Here is a 23,147-nt window from a genome sequence, read left to right on the forward strand (position 1 = left end):
CCTTCATCGTGTCCTTGCTTTAGTTCTGCTGCAGAGATCTCATAACACTGCAAATGTGTGTGTGTGTGTGTGTGTGTGTGTAGGGCTGAAGGAGAGATCATATTTATCAAAATATGTAAACATTTGAAGCAGGGGTATTTTGGTGTGGCTTATGGGAACAGGAATGTGACAAAGAGGAAGAAGTTAGAGAAGGAGTCATAGACAAAATTATGAGAATGGCAGTAGAAAATAGAAAAAGGACAAGCCAAAAGGCAGTACAAGGTACATCATAACTGGGAATGAAGTGTTGGGGGTTGTTGAACATGATAAAAGATCAAAACCAAAATTCATATTAATTTGTTTGAAAATTGAATTAGAAAGTTGATGCTGGTATGATTAACTGCAGTACACAACCATATGTTCTCTTATTGCAGGAGGCATGGTTTAGAAGAACTTTTTATTATGCTTGGATGCCTTTTGCTATTGTCAAAGAAACAAATGGTGTTGTTTTGTCTTTGTAGGAAGATGAAAAATTTCTGACAGACTTGTTTGCACAACTAACAGATGAAGCCACAGATGAGGAGAAAAGACAGGAATTGGTAAGAAAACAGCAAAATATATGGAAGGGACAGTTACTACAAGGTGATATGTGAATCTTTTTTTAATTACTAACTGGTAAATTATTCCTGTTTTTCAGGTAAATTTTCTGAAGGAGTTTTGTGCATTCTCTCAAACACTGCAACCTCAAAACAGAGATGCATTCTTCAAAACCTTGTCAAACATGGGCATACTGCCAGCACTAGAAGTCATATTGGTAAGTCAGCTCAATTTTATTTGTGATGACAGTTCTGTTTATCTCCAGAGAGGTTTCTTTAAAAAGGAAGTATACCAAACTTCAGTCACATGCTTTTCTGAAGTGTTTCCTTCATTTTTCTTGTCTTAGCATGAGATTCAGAGCATGTAAAATATTTTATGCTGAAACTTTAAAAGCAGTTACAATATGACATTGGTAAGTGCTGTGGCATTCTTATGGTTTTTGTTGACTCATTCACATTCCTATCTTCACATGGTTCTTGGTGTAGAATTAAATAAGAAAATATGGAAATAGACCAAAGGACAGGGAAACCATAAAAGTTACTTTGCCCCATAGTTGCCAGATGTACAAAGAAGAGGTTACAGTCAATTCAGTTTTAGTAATAGTTAGGTATGACTTGTAAGTAGGAATTGCAAGCTATATGCTTTCTGGTTTTCATTCCACTTAAGCCTTTTCTTTTAAGTAAACATGAATTGTTTTATTTGACTTTTCCAGGGTATGGATGATGCACAAGTACGAAGTGCAGCCACTGATATATTCTCATATTTGGTTGAATACAACCCATCCATGGTACGAGAGTTTGTCATGCAGGAAGCGCAGCAGAATGATGATGTAAGTAGAGGGTCTCCAGAAATGTGTTCCTTAAAATGTGAAATATATAATAATATATAGAAAAAAGGACAGCCAAAAGGCAATACAAGCTACTTCGTAGCTACAGTCACTGATCAGTGTCAGTCTTGATCTCAGCATGTATGTGTTTTTAATTTACTTCTAAGAAACCTGTGTTCCCTTTACTGTCACGGTGAAAGCAGAATTATGGTTCTAAGTGTTGAGAACACTTTTTGACAGAGATTTATGTTTCCCAGAGATCCTCTGTAGCTGATGAATACAGAATGCTAGCATGCAACTGTTAGTAAGAGAGGTATTTAAAAGAGGTTTTCAGTGGATAAAAAAAACATTCTGCTGCCTTTTCCGTTTTTCTTGTATCTGTTAAAAACATGCCAGAGAACAGGGAGCTGCTGGTGCTGCTACTTCTGTACTGGGAGAAGGGGGCAGCTGGGATAGGGAATATCGCTGGGGGTTTCAGCCCTTTGCTGATGACTGTTCTTCTTTATGGTTGCAGTGGTAACCAAGCAACTTTAGTGTAGGGATTCCTAAATGAAAATACTATTTTCTGATCTGATATGATATTCTAATTTTCTGAAAACAGGTTATTGTTAGGTGAAAATAATGTCACCGAGTTCAATAGCGTGAAAAAATTTACTGTTGTGTGTTTGTGGAAATAAAATTTTTTATATGTTTTCCAAAGGGTAATACAAATTAAAACTTCTGTGCTCTGAAGACGCTTCCAGAAATCAGTCAGATTTTGAGACTGTTAAGTATCTGCCTCTGTACTTTTATCTTTTGATGGTTCAGCTCAGACTAAATTCTAAATTAGATTGTTGATTTTGGAACCATTTTTAGTTGCTTTGAAAGATTTTTCTTCACTGCTTCCCTTCTTACTGTTGAACCACTGACCAGAATGTAGTACTGCTGTGTAAAGTTAATTTCTTCCTGTTAAGCGTGGGTTTTTTTCATTTGGTTGTCATTTACAGAATTTTGGTAGAGCTCCATTTTTAACCAGGTGGCAGCCCTTTTAGAAGATAATTTCAGATTTGGAGCAAGGGAGTAGCATTAGAATTGATCTTTGCCTTTTTTCCCCCCCATTAGGATATATTACTTATTAACCTCATTATAGAACACATGATTTGTGACACAGATCCAGAACTTGGAGGGGCAGTGCTGCTCATGGGTTTGCTTCGTACTTTAGTTGATCCAGAAAATATGCTTGCCACTGCCAATGTAAGTAAATACCTTCAAATGACGTTACGTTTGGTTATTTTTAGGGTATTTGGTGATATGTGTTACATATAATTACATAAAATTTTTTTCATTCTTTAGAAAACAGAAAAGACAGAGTTCTTGGGTTTCTTCTACAAACATTGTATGCACGTTCTGACAGCCCCTTTGTTGGCCAATACTACAGAGGACAAGCCTAGCAAAGGTAACGCCACGCTGGATGTTGGGCACATCAGGGCTGTTGAATGTCAGTGTTCAAAACAGAATGACTGCTAGAGGGCATTTTCTGTCTTAAAGAGAATCTGAGACTGTGATAAATAGTTCAGAGTGAAATGTTGATTCATGATTTAGTCATTTGAGTAATTTGTAAGTATGAAATTCAGCAAAGAGACCTGATTGAAGAAGTGAACAGCATTTGCTGGAGCTTCTGCTTCAGCAAGAATTAAAATACTTGTATAATTTTTAGTAACTCATGGGGCTGTTTAGTAATGTAGACTTGTAAACATGTGTAAGTATTTTTTAAGGTCAGGGATTACTGGAGAGGATGCAAAATTGCCCCTGAGGAGGTGTGTATCACAATACTGTGCTGAATTCGAGGGCGTCGGTTCTGTGTCAGGCTAAGCAAGCAGAGATCAGTGATGAAGTAACTGTTCTTGCTGGCTATTGGTAGCTACTGTTTGTTTATTAATAGTATAACACGTCCGAAATGGATGTAGAGAAGGAGGTACGTAAATGATACCTAAATGTTCTCTAAACCTTTTAAGTTATTATATAGCTTTCCAAGGGATTAGTTAAATTAATCCGTTTTATCTCAGCTGGCTTCCAGGTAGATTGGCAGTGAGATTTTTACTATTTAAAATACCTGTGTTCTTTAATAGTCAGCAATCTGGCAATATTTTTTAAAGGGTAGCGCTACCTTAAAAAAAAAAGATTAAATGTAACTTTATTTTGTTATTTGTCTTCTTAAAAGCAGGATTTATGTTTTGCATAGCAGCAGTTAAGTTTTGTATATGCTGATGTGATTTTGTCCTCGAAGTATTAAAAGAGCCTGAGAAATTTGTGTAGTACTTTTGTTAAAAGGCATGATAGATCACAGTTTTGGTACAGACTTAGGGTAGTGCATATAGGGCAGTATTTTATGATATATGCATGGAGACATGATAATGAGATTTGGTTAAGTAAGCCTGGCTGCTTGCGTTAGTGTTAAGTTCTGTATTTTCTGAACCTCAGACATTGATTTAAGACAGACAAAATGTAATTGTTTCTATAGTTTAAGAGGGTTTCCTATTGTAGCTGTATAAACAGAAAATATTCAGTGCATATCAAGCGTGTTTAATTTCTATTTTAAAGACTAAACATACCCTCCAGCATGCTCCCTAAACGATCTGTGGGAAAGTACAAGAACGTGGAAATGTTTACCAGACTGCAGTTGGATATCTGAAGTTAGCTTCTGAAGGCAATATCCTAGATAGGTTTAATGATTTTGGTTTTGGTTTTATTATAGATGATTTTCAGACAGCCCAACTCTTGGCATTAATACTGGAATTGCTGACTTTCTGCGTAGAACACCATACTTACCACATCAAGAACTACATCATTAACAAAGATATCCTGCGAAGGGTGCTCGTTCTCATGGCCTCAAAGCACGCCTTCTTGGCATTGTGTAAGTCTGAAAGCTAAAGAATAAACCTGTATTTTGTGAATGGAAAGTGTTGCATATCTCCATTCTGCTGGGAAACGACTGCTCCCAGATTGTGACAATTTGTGACTGAATGCAGAAATTCTGCTATTGTACTCTAGTGTTAGTAGGTGATTTTGCATTTATGTATGTCTTTTTTCTAAAAAGCAGAAAGATTTTTCTGAATGTAGAGGTGAATTGAAAACATGGTACCTGAATATCAAATATCGTAAAAGAATCTTTGTAAGTTTTGTTTATTTTTTTAGTAGAAATTTTGAGAGGTATTTAATTAGAGGTACAGATATCTGACTGCATTAAACGGCACGGAAGTTCAGTATGCTGCTCTTCAAACTCTGGTAGTTTCTTGACTGTGCTCGGCACAGTAATAATACCTTTTACATTTGTAACTGGATCCCAGTTTGGTTTTAGAACCCTTAAATAATCTTTTTTCATGTACACCTAGTAGCTAACCAAAATGTGCTGCCTTATAGCGAGATGCTGCTCTGCTTTCACATACTTGTGTATGCTTCAGAGTTTCAGAAAGAGCTTTAAACTGTATGTAAATTAAGTCTTTGCTTTACTATGTGTGTGCAGAAAATGTCATCTACTGATTTTAAAATTAGGTAGTTTGCATCCTGATCACATAGGATTTAATTAAATGTAATCAAACTTACTTTTGAATGATAGGAATGTTTTCCTGGTTGTACTGAGAAAATATTTTACCTTTATCATAAGTAATTTAAAAATCATAAATATAGCTTTATGTTAGTAGTAATATACTTAAATAGTAGTATATTATTTCTCTGGCAAACAGAGGTGGTTTCACTTGTACAATTATGGTGGAGGATTTCTATATGATAAAATACATGAGTAGTATTCAACAGTTGAGAAGCAGAGAATAGCTGAATGTATTACCTGGTCCTGATAATGTAATGCTGTATAAGATCTGAGATTGCAAATTGCCCTAACTAAAGCTGAGTAATTTCTGGATTTTTTTCTTACAAATTTAAAATTGTTTTCGGTGACACTTCTGTTTCAGGTGCCCTTCGTTTCAAGAGAAAGATAATTGGACTAAAGGATGAATTCTACAACCGTTACATAATGAAAAGTTTTTTGTTTGAACCTGTGGTCAAAGCATTTCTAAATAATGGTTCCCGTTATAATCTGATGAACTCTGCCATAATAGAGATGTTTGAATTTATCAGAGTGGTGAGTGCTGTTGTATGCTGAAGATAATTGTTCAGTCTCTCAGTTCAAAACGATTTTTCTTCTTGCTTGTGCCCTATATTGTGCTATCATAGCGATGTGACCATATGATACCATATTTCAATGAACTTTCTATTTTATTGGTTATATGTTTGTACATGTTCTTTTTTACATTCAAACAGTACCATGACTTGAAAATTAAATACACTTGATACTCGGTGTACTCACAGTACCCAGATGTGCAAAGGCAGCCTTAATCAAGTTTCATCATGCAGATTGGATAGGCCTGCTACGACAGGAATGTTACTTGAAACCACTGCTACAAAAGCATTAAATGTAGTCATGCTCTGTAATGTCAATTCAAGAGAATGTGGGAACATAGAAGAGATATCATTCTTTTTTGATTATGGTAATGGAGTGTTATAAAGGCCCTACCATGGGGAGTCTCTTAAAATATTGATGCCATTTTGGCGCTCTGCACAGTGCTGTTTCCTCACTGTTGCGTGCATCCAGATGCTGCCAAGATGCTGTTCAGATTGTAAATGTGGGAAGTGGGGCCAAACAAAGGTGCAGGTGGTCATGGAGGAGTAACTGGGTGACGAAGAAAGGAGGCTTTGTCACCCCTTGAAATCTTCTGTGCTGATGACCACCTTGCTCTTTGAGTTGGGACTTGAGGTAATTCAAGACTGAGATGACATGGTCATCGTGGAAGAGCTGATTTAAAATTGGTTTTGAAGCTGTGAAAAAATGTAATCCCTGTGGGTGGCCCTGACTTTTGTGCTGTGGTCTTTTAGTACTCCAAGTGATTGTGCTGATTCTGCAGTTCATGCTATGAGGAAATAATCTTTTATTTTCTTAATCCTCCTTTTCACATAGATACCCAGATACTTCTTGGTATCTGGAAGTAATTTTTGTCTATTTTATTTCATTCAGGTTTATTCTTAAAGAGATCAAGTTAAAAAAATGTGCTTTTATTACTGATGTATTATCATTCATAAGAGGCCTTTGAGCATATAACCAAACCAGAAAATAACCAGTATATTAAGATTTCTGTTGCTTTGCTTGTCCTTAGTAGGTGGTAATTCAGGTGTTTATTCTGGAGCATATTTCAGGGGCTGTGCAGTGCTAAGAAAGCCAAACAATGCACAGGAGGAATTTTCCTGCTTCATCATACAGACCTGTGCTAGTCGCAGCTGTCTGGAGTGGCTTTTGGCAGCCACAGCACTAAACTGAAATAGTAGAAGAGTTGGGAGGTTTTTGTAAAGGGCCTTGACCAGCACTGTATGGCCACAAATTAAAGACTTGATGATAGTTTCTGATGAAAAAATATCTTCCTTGTTCTCATCCTAAACAAATCCATTGAAGAAGTATTTTTACAAAATTTATTTGCAGTCAGGAAAGAAGCAGTATGAATGCTAAGTCTGGATCTCAGAAACATATTTTTAGTTGAGTAATTACAACAGCTATCAGATAATCTATCAATATAAAAATATAAGTTACAGTGGGAAAAACCTTTTAGAATTGGTTTTGGTGTAATTTTCTGTCAGGGTTTTAGGGTCTATTCATGTGTTCTGAAGGAGATACTGCTACAAAATTGTTGATATTTTACCTGTTTCACCAATCAAATATTTGAAGCTGTAGATTTTTAACTACACTTGTATGCATAATACTCATTTTCGCATAAGCTAAATGATATGATGCTTCTTATGGAATGTTTAAAATCTCATTTCAGGTACTTTTTATATTGTATTAAATAAATCCATTTGAATGAAAATAAGTCACTTCATGTTTGTTCATTCTTACAGGAAGATATAAAATCGTTAACGGCTCATGTAATCGAAAATTACTGGAAGGCACTGGAAGATGTAGATTATGTGCAGACATTTAAAGGACTCAAACTACGATTTGAGCAACAAAGGGAAAGACAAGATAATCCAAAACTTGACAGGTAAAATGCACTAAATGCTCTCTTAGTATATTAGTGCTTTAATTTTGTTTTGGGAATATTGGCCAGTTGCTCTGTGAGAGCAGGAAATGTAAATAATTTAGAGTCTTGCTGGCATCTCAGTAATGTTTGAATTTACTTAAAACTGATTTCCAGGTGTGCCGTTTCAAAATCTTGTTCAGCTTTCAGCTGACATTGGTTGCTGGACCCCCAGTAACAATGCTGAGTTGTCATATCCTAAACTTACATTCACTGTTGTAATGAGGCTGGAAGCCTGGCAAGTATCTGAAGTTCATTTGCTTAAATAACAGATTCCCACTGTTTGAACTGAAAGGTTGTTCAGTTATGAATTATCATTTTAGATAATTATCATTTTAGATCATTATCACCTAGGCAAACTGGAGAGGTGGGCCTGTGTGAACTTCACGAGGTTCAACAAGGCCAAGTGCAAAGTCTTGCACCTGGATAGGGGCAACCCTCATTATCAGTACAGGCTGGGAGATGATGTGATAGAGAACAGCCCTGCAGAAAAGGATGTGGGGTTGCTGGGAGATGAAAAGTTGGACATAAGTCAACAGTGCGTCCTCACAGGCCAGAAGGCCAACCACATCCTGGGCTGCATCAAAGGAAGTGTGGCCAGCAGATTGAGGGAGGTGATTCTGCCCCTCTGCTCTGCTCTGGTGACACCTCACCTGCAGTACTGTGTCCAGTTCTGGAGCCCTCAGTACAAGAAGGACATGGAGCTGTTGGAGCAGGTCCAGGGGAGGGCCACAAAAGTGATCAGAGGGCTGGAGCACCTCTCCTAGGAAGAAAGGCTGAGAGAGTTGGGGTTGTTCAGCCTGGAAATGAGAAGGCTTCAGGAGGACCTTATAACGACCTTTCAATACCTGACGGCGTACAAGAAAAGCTTACAAGAAAGCTGGGGAGTGGCTGTTTACCAGGGCACGTAGTGATAGGACGAAGGGCTCTAGTTTTAAACTAGAGCAGGGTAGTTTTAGTTTAGACACTAGGAAAATGTTTTTTGATATGAGGGTGGTAGGTCACTGGCACAGGTTGCCCAGGGAGGTGGTGCAGGCCCTATCCCTGGAGATATTCAAGGCCAGGCTTGATGGGGCTCTGAGCAACCTGATCGGGTTAAAGATGTCCTTGCTCACTGCAGGGGGGTTGGACCAGATGGCCTCTAAAGGTCCCTTCCAACCCAACACATTCTATGATTCTGTGGTAGTGTTGGCAAGCAAATTATTCAGAATTAGATTTATTTTTAAAAGTACATTTAACATTCTTATTTGATACCGTGTAATTTCCAAACTTTTCCCTTCTGGCTTTCTTCTGCAGTCAGTAATGCATGACCTTTTCTGTAAATAGAATAAGCTCAAATTGTATTATTAACATTTTGATTCCAGTAACAGAGGCTTTATAAATAAATAAATTTCAAACTTAGGTTGTGGCCAGTGAAGTTTGAACAAGTGCTACAGAAAATTTGTCAAAGGTTTCATGCTTTTACTGGAAATGGACTGTTCGAATCAACATCTAGCAATGAAAAGGGTGTTTTCAACTTCCCTTCCACGTCTCCTGCTGTTCTTCAGGGTGCACATCACTGTCCCTCTCCTCCAAGGCCATAACACTGCTTCTGTAACAAAAAAAGAAAAGGAAGGTGGAGCGGAGATAGACCGACATAATAGATCAGAGGGGGAGGGAGAAGTAGCACTTTGTATCCAAGGCCCTGAAGAACGCAAATACTGATCCTGCCCAAAAACTGTCACAGGTGGATGTGGCAGAGAGTCGTCATTTTAATGTACCTATTTTAAACTGGAGTAGTATTTAAGTTAGATTTTTGGGTTTTGTTTGTTTGTTTGTTTCCTTTAACACACTGGATCCCAAATACTGATGAGTAATAAAGTATTTTCAGAAGAAAAGTCTGTAGTTCCTAGACTCTTTGTTTTACTTTTTATTTACCAGTGCAAAGTGTTAAACCAAGCCTGAATACAGCACTTCAGTGACATTTCTTAAAATTACTTTTAATAGAGCTCTTTGTAAGCTGCAGAATTTTGGACGCATAAAATAGTCTGAAGATGTTCTTAGCTTTTATAAAGAAAATGGTTTTTTGATATTTGCACTGAAAATACAGCGATTCACATTACAGAATGATGTGCTGGTATTTTTATTGCTCTGCAATACTTGTATGTGTAAACTGTCAGTGTAAATGTCGAGTAGAAGTTTTATTAATAATGTGAGGGTTTTTTTAATGAAAAGTTTTAAAACTTACTGTTCTGCAGCATGCGCTCCATTTTGAGAAACCATAGGTACAGAAGGGATGCAAGAACTCTGGAGGATGAGGAGGAAATGTGGTTTAATACTGATGAAGACGATATGGAAGATGGAGAGGCAGTGGTGCCCCCTTCTGACAAAACTAAAAATGATGAAGATATTATGGACCCTATCAGTAAATTCATGGAAAGGAAAAAATGTAAGTGATGAGAAGAAGAACACCATGTGGCTTATGCAGAAGCCATAACTTCTGTCTTAAGTCCTACTGCAATGAAGATTTTCCATGTATTTATTTTGAAATTTTTAGATTTTGCAGTTGTGACACCGAGATGGTAAACCTTCAAAACTGCTTCTGCTGTCTGTAAAAGCAGAATGATGCAAAATATTGCTGTTGATTTCTTAAAGCATATGAATGACAATCTTAGCTGATAGCCAAGTTTTCCTGTGTTTTATTCAGGTTTATAATTTAAAATTTTCAATGTAAATGTTCAGGTGATAGCATTGGTGGAATAGAAGTGTTCGTTCCTGGCCAATGACAACAGCTACTATGTGGTATAGTGGTATAAAGGAAAATGTCTATAACAACTGACTTTACCAAGTTGTACATAAAGTATTAAGCCTTTTCCCACACTGTAAAATGATTTGTAATTAAATGATTTGCTCAAGAATATTGCTTTACTTTTGTGCCTTTTTTGTGTTTCTTTTTTCTCTCCAGTAAAAGAGAGTGATGAAAAGGAAGTTCTTCTGAAAACTAACCTTTCAGGTCGTCAGAGCCCAAGTTTCAAGCTTTCCTTTTCCAGTGGTACAAAGTCGAACCTTAGCAGCCAGTCCTCTGCGAGCAGTCTGCCCAGCTCCCCGGGCTCCCCCGGCTCCCCAGGCTCCCCTGGGTCTCCAGGATCAGTTTCTAAAAGCACATCTCAGATGGCAGCTATCACAACGAAGGTAATTTTGGATGGACGTGGGCTGACTTCATTGTTACAGATGAGGAATTTGCTGCACCATCTCTCAAATTTGTGTGAATTCTGATGGTAATGGACTGTCTGGTTTGTGTGTACTTTTTGTCTGGGCTTTAGCATTTTTAAGGAGATGTGACGTGTATAAAAAGAAGACATAAAAGCTCTTCTAATGCCCCAGCTTTTTACTGTGAAATACAGACAACGCTTTACTTTTGTTGAATTACACAGGGATGTCTGGCAGATAGAAATATAGGAGTACTTTGGAAACATTGCCAGATTTTGCCAGACTCCATGATGTCCCACCACCCTCATTGAGAATTTCTACTGTTACCATTTTTAATACTGTTCAGAATTCTGTAGCTGGCACACATGAAAAAAATAAATTGTATTATGGCTGGGGGTTGCTGTGAGCCACAACATAAACTACTTTTAATATCCTGGCAAGACTTTTTAACCTTTTGGAATAACGTATAGTTTTCGGTTGGAATATATTGAAGTAGAAGAAGAAAGCCCATTTAAAAGAGTCAATATAACTTTCAGTGAATATCCAAAACCAGCATTTTAGAATACATTTTAGGTCATTGTTGAATTTTATCAGAATTTTGGCTAAAACTATTTAATTAAGTCAGGAAAATAGAGACTGGTGTTTTTCTCAGGACCAGGGGACAGATAAGGTAGACAGACATTGCTACAGCGTAGTTTGGATAATGAGAATTTACTTTCATAACAAGTGTTTCCATTTCTGCAAGGTCAGGTATGTATGTCCGTTCTCAGGTAACCTCAGAATAACTGATTCATCCTTATTTTTTAATGCCATCATACTGCTTGTTCACCTGACTTCTAGTAAAGGTAAATGGGGCTTTAGGGTTTTTTCTTTCTTATAGTCGAATGTGGCTTAAGAGTTTGTGTTTGGATTACCTTCTGTTGAAAACACCCGAATATGAAGGGTTTGGCTGATGAAAGACTGATCAATCCTTCTGTGGAGAAAGGGGAAGCAGATTTATTTCATTTATGAAAAAAATACAGCAGTTAGTCAAGCACTTTTCAAAAGGGGTAGAATTTAGTTCAGTCTATTCTGTATTTCTGGAGGCTTGTTCGCTCCCAGACAGTGTAATTCCTTAAATCTGAAATGGAGTCTTTGCATATGGACCATATTGCATACAGTATTGGCTCCAAAATTTTGACTCGCAGTGAAAGAAAAATATTCAGGTTAGACTGAATATGCAGTGCACTGAAAAACCATTCCTGGATTCGGGCATAAGCTGCCTTCTTTTGGTGTAACATTTATTGTTTATAAATGTGCCACAATGACAAATTAGAAACAGTGTTGAAATTGGGGTTTTCAGTAATGATCCGATGCTGTTATTTTCTGTGTAGTATCCTCAGTGTTATGTCGTATGTGATTGTACAGAACATGTGTAATTGTGTATGGAGTTGTATTTTGGTGTAGAGTTGGCTGAGATTTTCTGGTTTGGATGCCTGTCATTAGACACCTGAATAATGGGATCTTTCCGTAAAGTGCCAGTAACTGCCATTGTAGTCAAATCCTGGTTAAGCTTCAGAAGTTGCTGTGTCCTGTAGTTAACAGGAAAAAATTTTAAATTCATGCCACTTCTTCATAGGTCCATAGCTGCCTAAGCTTAAAATTTGTGGTTGTTTGCAATACAAGGGAGTTTGCAGTATTACTAGATACGCTTCTGTTTTCAGTAGCCAAGTAGTTTAAATTTTATAACCTGTACACCTCATTCAGTGATACTGTACAAAAAATACTGAAGTTACAGCGCATTTAAACTAGCTTTTATGAAGACAGTGTTCTAAGAGTATCGAAATTCAGAAACTCAAATTTGAGGATATTCTGTATTTATTTCTGAAGTGCTTCCAGATTGCTCATTGCTGCTATGCTTAGTGGAAAGAAAAAAAATCACATCTTTACAGCTATAGATGGGTTTTTTAAAATTTTCTTAAATTTCGACTGGAAATATTTCTATCCAGTTGGATAGGTAAAACATTTTGGATTTATTCATTTAAATATTTTTCAGACAGTATCATCTTCATTCATACTGAAGGATTTATTTTTGTTCTGCTTCATGTTATTCCAAACGCCATGGATCAATATGCGTATGGCAATACTTTGTACAAGCATTTCCCAATACAAACGTGAGGTATCAATGTGCAATCATTTTCTTAATTGTAGTAATTGTGCCTGTCTTTGTAGGGAGGCCTCGTTGGGCTCGTAGATTATCCTGATGATGATGAAGAGGATGATGAAGATGAAGATAAGGAGGAAACTTTACCTTTGTCAAAGAAAGCAAAGCTTGAGTCATCGTAATGGCAACTGCTGAAGAACGTTACCAGTTGGGGAAAGGATTTTTTTTCCAAAAACAAAACCAACGCGCAGCAAAGCAGCAATCTTCTGTGAATTCCTGTGTGTGACACAGATCAACCTGTACAAACAGATTTCTGCCAATCAAGTGCCAATTCAGAGGAGCAGAAGAAGGGGAAATACTTCATTTCGGGGAAAGACTGACGCCTTTGAGCTCTCCAGCTTGGACCACACATTGCCCTTTTCTCAGGGAAGGAAATGGAAAAAACAAACAAAAAAAGCCAACAGGGCAGGAGTTTTGTCAGTGGAACTCTGGATTGGCTGCTCAGTTGCTACAATCAGAATATGCTTTCTTGGACCATATATGAGACTTCTGAAGAAAAGGCGGTTTTTGCCATAATTCTTCACTAGTTAAGAATGCCAGCAGTTTCTTTGTATAAAAGAGACCTGCCTTTGAAATCGTACATTCTGAACATTTTAGTCAAGCTACAACAGGTTTTAAAAACCTCTGTGGGGGAGGGCCGAATATAAAGTTTCCTCTTTTTTTTTGTTGTTTTTTTTTTTAAATCTGTTCCCTTTGCCCTTTAAACTGCAGCGTTTTCTTTTGGAGGTGGGGGATTCGTTTGTCCCTTCTTGATTAAAGATTGAGTGGAATTCTAGATGTGGTCACTTTTGTGTCATAATTTTTTTTTGCCCCCCTGAGTGTATGCTTAGTTGTTGAGTATATATTTGGGACCATTAAAATTTTTTGATGTAATATAATCTCACTGTTGTGCTGGTACCTGTTTCACCCTGTGTAATTTTGTTCTGCATCACAGTTCTTAATATGTTTAGGATTTTATGGAAGATGGTATAGTTTTTATTAGAAAAAAAAATAATCTTACCATAATGTGCATAAAAGCAATACTTATTTTGTGACTAAATATTTTATATTAAATTTTACATCAGCAGCTGTCTTGAGAAAAAAATTCAGGGAAATAGGATGGACTCAAAAAATTGAAACCTATAAATATGAAATTAGTATTCCAAAGAGACTTTGAAATTTCTTAACTGAGGACAATGATGGTAAACTAACACCTCAAAGTGCAAGATGGGTTATTTAGGAATACCAACAGATTGACTCATTTGACTTACAAAAATAAAAAAGACATAATTAAAGCTGAAGGAAAACGGCATTAGTGGTATTTTTTAAAACCTCTGATTCCCTTTGGAATACCAGTTTTAGTGAAGCAAAGATGGTTGTAGAATAAACTCTTTACAAGGATACCATCTTTTGAAATTTATTCTAATACTTGATTGAAAAACGACGATAAACTTTGGGTCTAACTCAGTGACTACACTCCTTCCCCTTTTTCCAGAAATCTAAATAATACTAGTTACTAATTTGAAACTAAATACTATATCCTGCTTCCTTACTGCTTTTACAGAAGATGGCTTTGATTGCGTGGCAGACTCTGTGCTGGCTACAAATGTCAAAGCTTTTGTGCATGGACTTTTATTAATCCATATTAGTAATTTCAGATTTAAGTAAGAGTGTGCATTACAGAAAAATAGTCATCTTTTCCCCAAAAATTTCATTTGAAATCACTTTCCAAGGTTGAGATTTTACAGTGTGCTTGAAATGTCTGTGACAGGGCAGTTTTCAGCAATCAATGTTACAGAGAACAAGAGCTGAGCACTTGCACAGCACAAGACTGGATACGGTCTCCTGCTGCAGAATGGGAGTCCCCATCCTGTCTCAACCACCTGCCTGATTTTTGCAACTTTGGTGTCAGAGCAGACACCATCACAAGGAAATTTGTCATTTTGCAAGTTGTCTTAATTAGCCTGGATTTGAATCCTTCCCAATTTGTCAGACTTTCCTTGAGTGTAAAGCTCTCAGAAGTTACCCATATCATCGACTTCTTGTCCTCCAGGCTGTATCTCAGCGAATCATTCTTCTGAGTTGGTCAAGGGAACATTTTTGTTGATGTTATTTCTGTTCCTTCAGCTACTGAACTTTCAACTTCAGTAACTTTCAGATACTTTCACAATACCTGTAAGAATCTTGGATTTTGGACTTTTGAGTACTTGAAGCATGATGTTTAACAGAAGAAACAGTATCCTTCAGTTACTGGGTTTGGTCAAATAATAATGGAAGTAGGAATATTTTTGAACTTTCTAGATTTTTATAAAGCTCTAAAGGACTGGTAAAATAGTAAGCTGCACATCTTTTAATGCTGTTTAACTTGGAGTTAGACGGTTAGTTGTCTCCCTGGTTACCCAGTGCTTGGGACCTGACAGGACATGGCTACACTCAGATGATAATTCCTAGAAGTTGGAAGTAGTCAGAAAGTTGGTGCGCTGGGCACAGTGGTGGGTATGCTCTTGCCCAGTGACTTTTGTATTCATGGAAATCTTGAAATGTATTTCAGGAAAAAGGAAATTGTGAGAACTGATGGATATTTTAAAAAGAAAGTGGTTATGAGTGAAGAGGTGGAAAAAATCATGTTACAAAGCAGTGATCCATCCTAGGTATTTCTCTGGGCTGATGGAGTTTTTTCATTCTTAGTTTTAATACCATTTGTCCACATCCCAAGAGAGCTGCGTGTATATTGTATGGCTCAGTAGCCTTAACGGCATTTTAACTGCATCCTTAAGTATGGTTCACAGAGTAAACTCCTAAGTATCACAGGCAAGATGCAATGTGCTTGTAAAACTGGGTGAGCATTCGAAGAAGAGAAGTTACCAGCAACTGAAGTTTTTCAAGGTAAGTTGTCCATGTACATGTTCCCCACCTGCTCCTACTGCTTTCTCTTTTTGTAGTCCAAAAGAAGTGCAGGTATATACGTGTATATATATATATTTACATATACCGCTTACGCTGCAGTCCAGAAGGGAGGCAGGGCATGTGGGCGTGCTGCAGATCCAGCAGAACCTTCTGGGGAAGGATTTGTAACCCCTGCCTTCAACCACTGCCACAATTTAAAGTCTGTTCCTCACATGAGGGAGGTGTAGTCTTTTCGCTTGTGTGTCAGATGTACGCTTAAGTGCCTGAAATCTTGGAGATGTGATTTTAAAGTGTGCTTACCTCAGTAAGGCATATTTTAAACCTGCTGGTGCTGAGTGGCCTCTGATTGATGTGGTGGTGAGGTGGGAGGTTGACGCTCTTAGGTTGAAGAGTTGAGTAGATTCTTCCATCCTCGTGGTGAGGCCAGGGACAGCACAACTGTATCTTTGTCACTGAGCTGGTGTTGAATGGCCAGGGATGTGCAGTTTGTAAATCTCGCCATTCCGCAGGACTTGATTAGTGCGGTGACCAGGGATGTGCAGGTAATTGGAAACAGCTCCCGATGGACTGATTTACGGAAGTTTGCTAACAATAAAAGTCTGTGCTAACAACAACGTACGTTTGGGAAAAACACATTTCACAGTTTGCTTCTACTTTTACACATCTGAAAAACAATGTTAAATTAGATCCATCTTAGCTTGAAAAGAAGTTTTTCTTCCGATGGCTCCCCCCACCTCCACAGTTCCCCCAAAACTGCAGTGATTTCCTCTGCTGCCATCAGTCAGGATTCTGTACATGAGCCAGAAGAGCTGGAAGCTGCAATTCTTATTGAAGAAATAACTGCTGATTAAAACCAGCAACAGAGCACAGCTCTTAGCATGTTTGAGTTTACCCTTAAAATAGAAATAAATCTCCTACCTCTTCAGGGTCTAAATTACCTGCAGTAAGAAACAGGGAAGATATAAATGTTTGTTTTTCATGGGCAGGAGGACCAAGTACCAAAGGTGATTACAGAGTAATACAAGTCTTTGTCTTCAGAAGCTTTCATACGTGCTTGCGCTTTATAAAGCACCTTGGACATTTTCTCAGTGTCTGTACAGTTTGCCATATCTCTGTCTGAATATATAGGCACTATTTCATGTTTAGGAACAGGACAGACCTTCTCCCAGTGTCACATTCAAAGTTAGCAATAACAAAGCATCATGTTTTGATGAGAACACAGGGTAGTTATATCTCCATCAAAGAAATCAGCTCTGTATCATCAGACATTTGTGCCTGCCTCCATGCCATGTGCTGACAATTCTGTAGTAGACTGCATGAGCTCTTCTTATCATAAACATCAGAACAGCAGCAGCAGTTCTACAGAGATCTGTGTGTATTTTGATCATATCATCCCTAATGAGATTACTGGAATTACTCCCGTTTTCAGTGGGGTGCAGGTCTCAATGGATTCTTGCAAATCTTGCTCACCTTGCAACTTACCTTCACACTGAAGCAGCATCACTCAGGATTGCTGTTAATTACATAATTTTAAGGAAAAATAAATTAAGTATCTGCCTAAATATATGGATCCTCTTAAAGGGATCAATTATTTCAGAAATGAAGGCTGTTAGAGTACTGCAAGTGTAGTGGCAAATTTCTACAGACTAGAAAATACAAAGTATGAGGACTGGCAGGAGGTGTATATAGCCAAGGAAGAGAACGGCTTTTAAACAGCAGTCTCACCAAAGTAGAGTCCTTGCATGCTCTACAGTGAGTTTACAGTCACCACAGCATCTATGAAACACGGGTGTTATAATGCAAATCATTCTCTCAAGCATCTGTAATTGAAAAATAATCTCACTTCTAAGAGAGTGAGCCAAGCCCATGTGATTTAAACTCAGTTTCTGTTCACATTAACCTTCTCTAAATAAGATTATCAAAGCCACCTTCTGTGTTTCAGCACATTGTCAGTACATACGTAAGTCCCTGAGCACCACTTTCTACCATGTGCTTGTAAAACAGCTATCTATAACCCTTTCACTGGACAACCTGAGTTTCGTGCCTTCTGTCGCAACGCCTCAAAACTGGACTCTTTAATTTCATTAGTTCCTCAAATTACTAAAATTCTTACCACATCTATCTGACTTACACAGAAGTGAATTTTGGGTGCTGTCTGAGCAGGTAGCACAGTCACAAATTTCCCAGTCCCCACATTGTTCACTGTTCCAAGAAATGGCTCTCAGTGGATATGCGAGGTGGTGGTCTCAGCCTTACCATCATCTACCTCTCTTTGTTATAACGTCTCCTCCTTGGAGTGTTTTCCTTGAATTTACACTTCAGCTCTAGCCAACCTGCATACTTTCCAAAGCCACTTATAAAATCTGTGGTTGTGCTTGCCCATTATTCTTCCCTAGACTCTAATGTCATCACTGTAGATATTTATAAGCTTTTCTATAACTAGAACACCAAAACAGCACTCTGAAGGATGAACAATCTCCTAAAGCGCTGGATCTTCAAAATCACATTCTGTTTTTGTAAGGACATTTGCTAGTGATGATTGATAGGAACTGATACTGATGACTTGAAAATATTTTCAAATCAGTATTAAATGTTTAACAAAATCAAAAGATGTTCCATTTGATGCATTTTAGTTCTTTCTATACCTTCAGAGATCCCAGTAACCTGGTGTGATCCTATCGGTTCTTCTGCTCACCCTGTGATTCCCAGTTAGCACTGCTGGTGTAGTTCCTCTTTTACCTCCTGACAAGACAGAGAAACTGAGGAACATAGCAATCATCTGCCTTGGTTGTGTTCTGTGCCTTGATGAGAACCCAAGCTTTTGGATAACATTCCCAAGCCTTTACACAATTATTTTGGTCCTTGCCTCTTCAGTGATTACCTTCTCAACAGATCAAGCCTTTTAAAAGCTACAAAACTCCTCTCCCTCTCTGCTGCTGCTCCAAGTGACATCTTTTCCAATTTATTGGACATGCAGTTCTCGCACTCCTGTACCTGAGCTCACCACTTCAGATCACCATGACCAGCCTTTGTTCCTAGCACCTCTTTAGCTTATGAGTCTGGCTTAAATTCATGTGTTCTCTTTTCTGTCAGGCTCCTGAGTCCTCCTTGGCTGCTGTGGCACTCATTCCTCCTCTGAAGGGTTCAAGTCCAGGGGGTTATGCCATCATACCCCATTTGCCTGAGATTTGAGTACTCTGCCCTTGTCTCCAAGTTCATGCAAAGGGCTGTAAACTGCTGCTGCTCCTTCATCCTCTCCCCATATCTTTTGTTCAGTATTTGCCTCATGTATTTCACTCTTTTTATCTTCTATGGACTCAGACAGACATGAGATATTCTGCCCAAACTCTCTCTCCTTGTATTTTAGATCCTGTTTTATGTGAATTTCATCAGGAATCTACGCAGCTGCCTTAAATTTCAGCGCTGAATGAACGTCCCACTCTGTATCAAAGGTTAATGCCAGATTTGCTGGGAGTTTCTCTCTGAATCTTTTCTTTCAGATACCAGCTGTAAATCACCAGCATCCCAGCCCCCCCTTCTACCCCCGCATCCCCACATTCAGATTGATCTGAGGCATGTAAGCAAGTACTTCTGGGTTTTTGTTTGTGTTCTGGTAGTGCACACAGTTTTGTTTCTTTTTTTCATTTTAATTTCTCTAACACAGTTTTTTTACCACCTTTGTCCAAACAAAATGAATAATATTGGAAACAGCATTTCAGGATTGGATACTGTGAGGAGCAAAGCTATCTTCCAGCCACCTTCTTTAATCCCTGGCACCCGTTTACAACTCCATAGTTGATCTAAAGTGAACTTGCTCCATAGCTGAGAAGTTGGTGGATGAACAGTAAAGTCATATTTACAAGAAAGCTGCTTAATGACAGTCGCAAGCAAAGGAGCAGAGAAAGCCGTTTCCTGATTACCATGAGTTTAACTCTTGTATTGTAACGTTCTAAATTCTGTTATTCCCATCCCTCAGCAACTTACACTTCAGGCAGCAGCTGAATGGTGGAGCTTTGTTGATGATTGTAATCGTTGCTAGGGGACACTGGGAGGGAGGTGAACCATGCCATTTACAGTCAGCCTCAAGGAGCATTTGGAAATGCTTGAGCTTAGAAATGTCCTTCTGTGATCTGTGCTGCTGAGAGTCGAGTGCTTTATGGCTGTGGAGAGTGATTTGGAAATACACATGATGATAATGGAGGCATTAAACGTCCTGGTGTCTTTAGTTGCTTGTACCTGTGAATGTGTTCTAAGTCATCGTTCTGCTGCTCCTTACTTCTTTGATAATTATGCTTTTAGTTAAAAGCTGACCATGTGCAAATGGTATGAAAAGAAAGTTGTTGCAAATCACATTAAAATACTACACATTTCCATAATTTCTTTGCTGTAAGAAGCGCAATTTCCAAATGCAATTGCATGTATGAGTCTGGATCTGAACTTTCTTGGATATATTCACAGGCATTTATTTTATTTTGTCTGCTGTGGGAAGTCAGCAGCTTCAGGTACCACCAGGAATGAGACCTTGACCTGTAGTAGGTAGGTACGGTTTTACAAATTACGTTCTTGGGCGAAACACCAGGTGGGTAAATAAAAGTTCTCATACTGTACATGTTAAGTCACAGTTTGGAGACAACACAGAGGAAGCAGCACACACGACACAATTACCAAGGAGAAAAAACCCAACGCACTCAGTCTGGGGCTCTGCTAGCCAGGGTATGTTTTTTGCCCAAGGCAGGCAGTCTGACCCTGCACTGTGTACCAAGCCTGAACTTTGCAGGACTCCGGGACAAGCCTGGTCTTGTTCCTCTTGAGCTCAGCAGGGTTTCACCAACACGCAGCGCTCCTGTGTGACTTGAGGAGGCTCAGGATGCAGCATCTCCCAGCCTGGCCCCTGCAGCCCTTCAGCTGGGGGCTGTAGGCCCTCGCAGCGCTCCGCTTCCTCCTTGTCACGCCTGCTGAAGGGATTTAACAGTATTTTACAGGCTATGTCAGTGGCACCGCTTTTCAAAACATGAAGTTACTTCCTACTTTCCAGCGGGGAGAAAGCAGCCGCCGCCCGGGCCGGCACCGGCAGAGGGCGCCCGGTCCCCGCGGCCAAGGCTGCGGCTGCAGCCCCATCCCTGTCCCCGTCCCCATTCCCGTCCCAATCCCCTTCCCCGTCCCGTTACTGCTAAAAAACAGTTCACAAAAGAGGAGATCACCAGGCTTCGAGAAGTATAGCAGTCCATCTCTATGAAGCGCTGAGAAATTATTAACCATTCTTTTTGTCTCTAGAGCTGAGCAGGAGCTCTCACGGTCACGCATACCAGCTGCTGCTTCCAACTGCAAGAACAGGTGGTTTCCTCGCAAACCTTCCTTCCTTTCAGGTTCAGAAACGCTTGGGCTACATGAATCTCACAATAAAGGGTTAATTTAACGATTTATACCCTCCTGGTACATCCTCTCAGGAAACTCGGAGCGAAAGAGCTGTCCTGGCTTGTAAACAAGTGGCAGCGCCCATGGGCCAGGTCCAGCAGGCAACCAGATCTCCTCATTCCTTGGTCTACCGGTTTGAGGATCAAAAATAAATCGCATGCCTTAAATAGCCACCTCGCCAGTTAATTTAGGGCCATTCCCGTGTAATAATGGGATCCATCCAAATGCAAATCCACAGCCCGAGGCTTGGACTACTCTTGGGCCCGGCTGCAAGACGGCGGCACGGTTCCCTTTCCGATCTGTTAAAGTCGGAAGCACACACCAGGTCTGACCTCACCGATGTGTCTTGATGCTACCAAAAAGCGCAGGGTCCTCGGTACCTACAGGGCTGCCTAGAATAAGAATGGCCATAAAGTAAATCCTTCAATCCGCGGGACAAGCAGGCGGCCCCAGTAAACACCGGTGCCTGCCATCCGGTAACAGATTGCTCACAAACTGCTCGGGGCTCTCAGGCAAAACAACAGCTGTCCCGCCCTCAGCCCCTGCCGTAACCGCAGACAGACCATACCCACCTCCCTTCCCAAAAACACGCATGGCAGACTACGTGGTTAACAAGAAACAGAATTTCAGGTACGCTTTGCCTGACTGTGTAAGACCCATTTTGCGACAATTTTGCGAGTTTAGGCAAAATGCAGCAAGAATTGGCTGATGCAAGGACTGGTAAATACCAGAGATAAAAGAGACTACATCTGTGAAAAACACCAAAGAAAACGATCAAAAGCCAATCCGAGCAAACTCAAACCTCACTGTGTAACACCAGGTGTGGCTCAACTTTATGCATAAATTATATTACCTCAAAACCTGAGACTGCAGTAAATGAAGCAGGAATCATTCAGATTACTGTTGTGGTTTATACAGTTGCTCCATCACCCGATGCCTCCTCCCCACCTGAGGAGCGGTCAGGAAAAGGAAAGGATACTAATGGGTTGCAGTAGATATATATTTAATAAAATAATAATAGAAAGGTAATATTAATAACAGTTATATTATAAAATACACAGTTACACTCTGTGGGGGAATAGGCCTCTCGAGTAAAGCAGTAAACAAGTCCCTCTCGAGACATCAGCCATGGAAGAGGGACGAAGGAAAGAGCAGGAGGCGGGAAAAGAAGGGCCATCCCCAGCAACTCCCCAATTTATAGTGAATGTGACATTTATGGTATGGAATACTTACTCATTGATCAGCCTGGATCATCCACCTGGCTTTTGCTCCAAATTTCTGCACCTGGTTAACTCAAGGCTGTCAAAGACCTTCATCACTGTGGCAACCTGCATACCGGAATAAGCTGAAAAACTGTAACAAAGTTTTTATCACTTAGTTCCCATGAAATAGAGTGCTGTAGTCCTTACAAAATTGCAATTTTCCTTACCAGAAAACTGACTAAAATGCGGTCCTAGTAAACCAGGACTATTACCTGTTGGGGGGGGGAAGGGGGTTGCTGGGTTTTTTTCCTTCTTCTTCTTCTGTCCGTTTTGCTTTGAGCTTGGAGCCGCACCAGCCCTGAGCAAACGGCATCCCAGAGCTCCGCCGAGGAGCTTCCCCCACAAACCTCGGCCCGCAACACGACCCGCGATGCTGCTGCGCCTTTGGGATGCCGCGGAGGAGCACCGTTTGCACCTTGTGGCGTTTTATTCCAAACGTGCGCGCAACAGGTTGCAGGCTCACTTTTCTCAAAGTTTTCAACTTTTAGGCTTTTATGCTGCAATGAGAGATTTCTGCTGCACGTTTTGAAGCAACTCTAAAAAAAGCTGTTCCTGTCCGCTAGAGCACCTTTATGGGCAGCTTCAGAGTTTTTAAAGCAGAAACTTTTAAACCCGCGCGTTAGCGTTGTGCACTCGCGTGGCTCCCCAGCAAAAGCGGGCACAGCGCCTCGCAGCTCCGAGCCCGGCACGCA

The 23,147-nt window shown here is 39.6% G+C and overlaps 1 protein-coding gene across 2 annotated transcripts in view; it reads left to right on the plus strand.

The window, feature by feature from the left end:
- Nucleotides 1-13,665, plus strand: part of SMEK1 (SMEK homolog 1, suppressor of mek1 (Dictyostelium)) — a 38,372-nt gene extending 24,707 nt beyond the window's left edge. Inside the window, exons 5-15 of one of the 2 annotated variants that reach the window (XM_010191408.1) lie at nucleotides 501-578; nucleotides 677-793; nucleotides 1,289-1,405; nucleotides 2,504-2,635; nucleotides 2,735-2,837; nucleotides 4,089-4,295; nucleotides 5,350-5,519; nucleotides 7,322-7,464; nucleotides 9,738-9,928; nucleotides 10,445-10,671; nucleotides 12,901-13,665. In XM_010191408.1, coding sequence (XP_010189710.1) covers nucleotides 501-578; nucleotides 677-793; nucleotides 1,289-1,405; nucleotides 2,504-2,635; nucleotides 2,735-2,837; nucleotides 4,089-4,295; nucleotides 5,350-5,519; nucleotides 7,322-7,464; nucleotides 9,738-9,928; nucleotides 10,445-10,671; nucleotides 12,901-13,014 — 1,599 coding nt within the window. In that variant the 3' untranslated portion in view covers nucleotides 13,015-13,665. The remainder of the gene's footprint in view (nucleotides 1-500; nucleotides 579-676; nucleotides 794-1,288; nucleotides 1,406-2,503; nucleotides 2,636-2,734; nucleotides 2,838-4,088; nucleotides 4,296-5,349; nucleotides 5,520-7,321; nucleotides 7,465-9,737; nucleotides 9,929-10,444; nucleotides 10,672-12,900) is intronic. The other variant, XM_010191409.1, reaches the window with a different exon arrangement.
- The last annotated feature ends 9,482 nt before the right edge of the window (nucleotides 13,666-23,147 follow it).

The sequence above is a fragment of the Mesitornis unicolor genome, unplaced genomic scaffold, assembly GCF_000695765.1.
Source record: "Mesitornis unicolor isolate BGI_N332 unplaced genomic scaffold, ASM69576v1 scaffold18849, whole genome shotgun sequence".
In the NCBI taxonomy this organism is placed as follows: Eukaryota; Metazoa; Chordata; class Aves; order Mesitornithiformes; family Mesitornithidae; genus Mesitornis; species Mesitornis unicolor.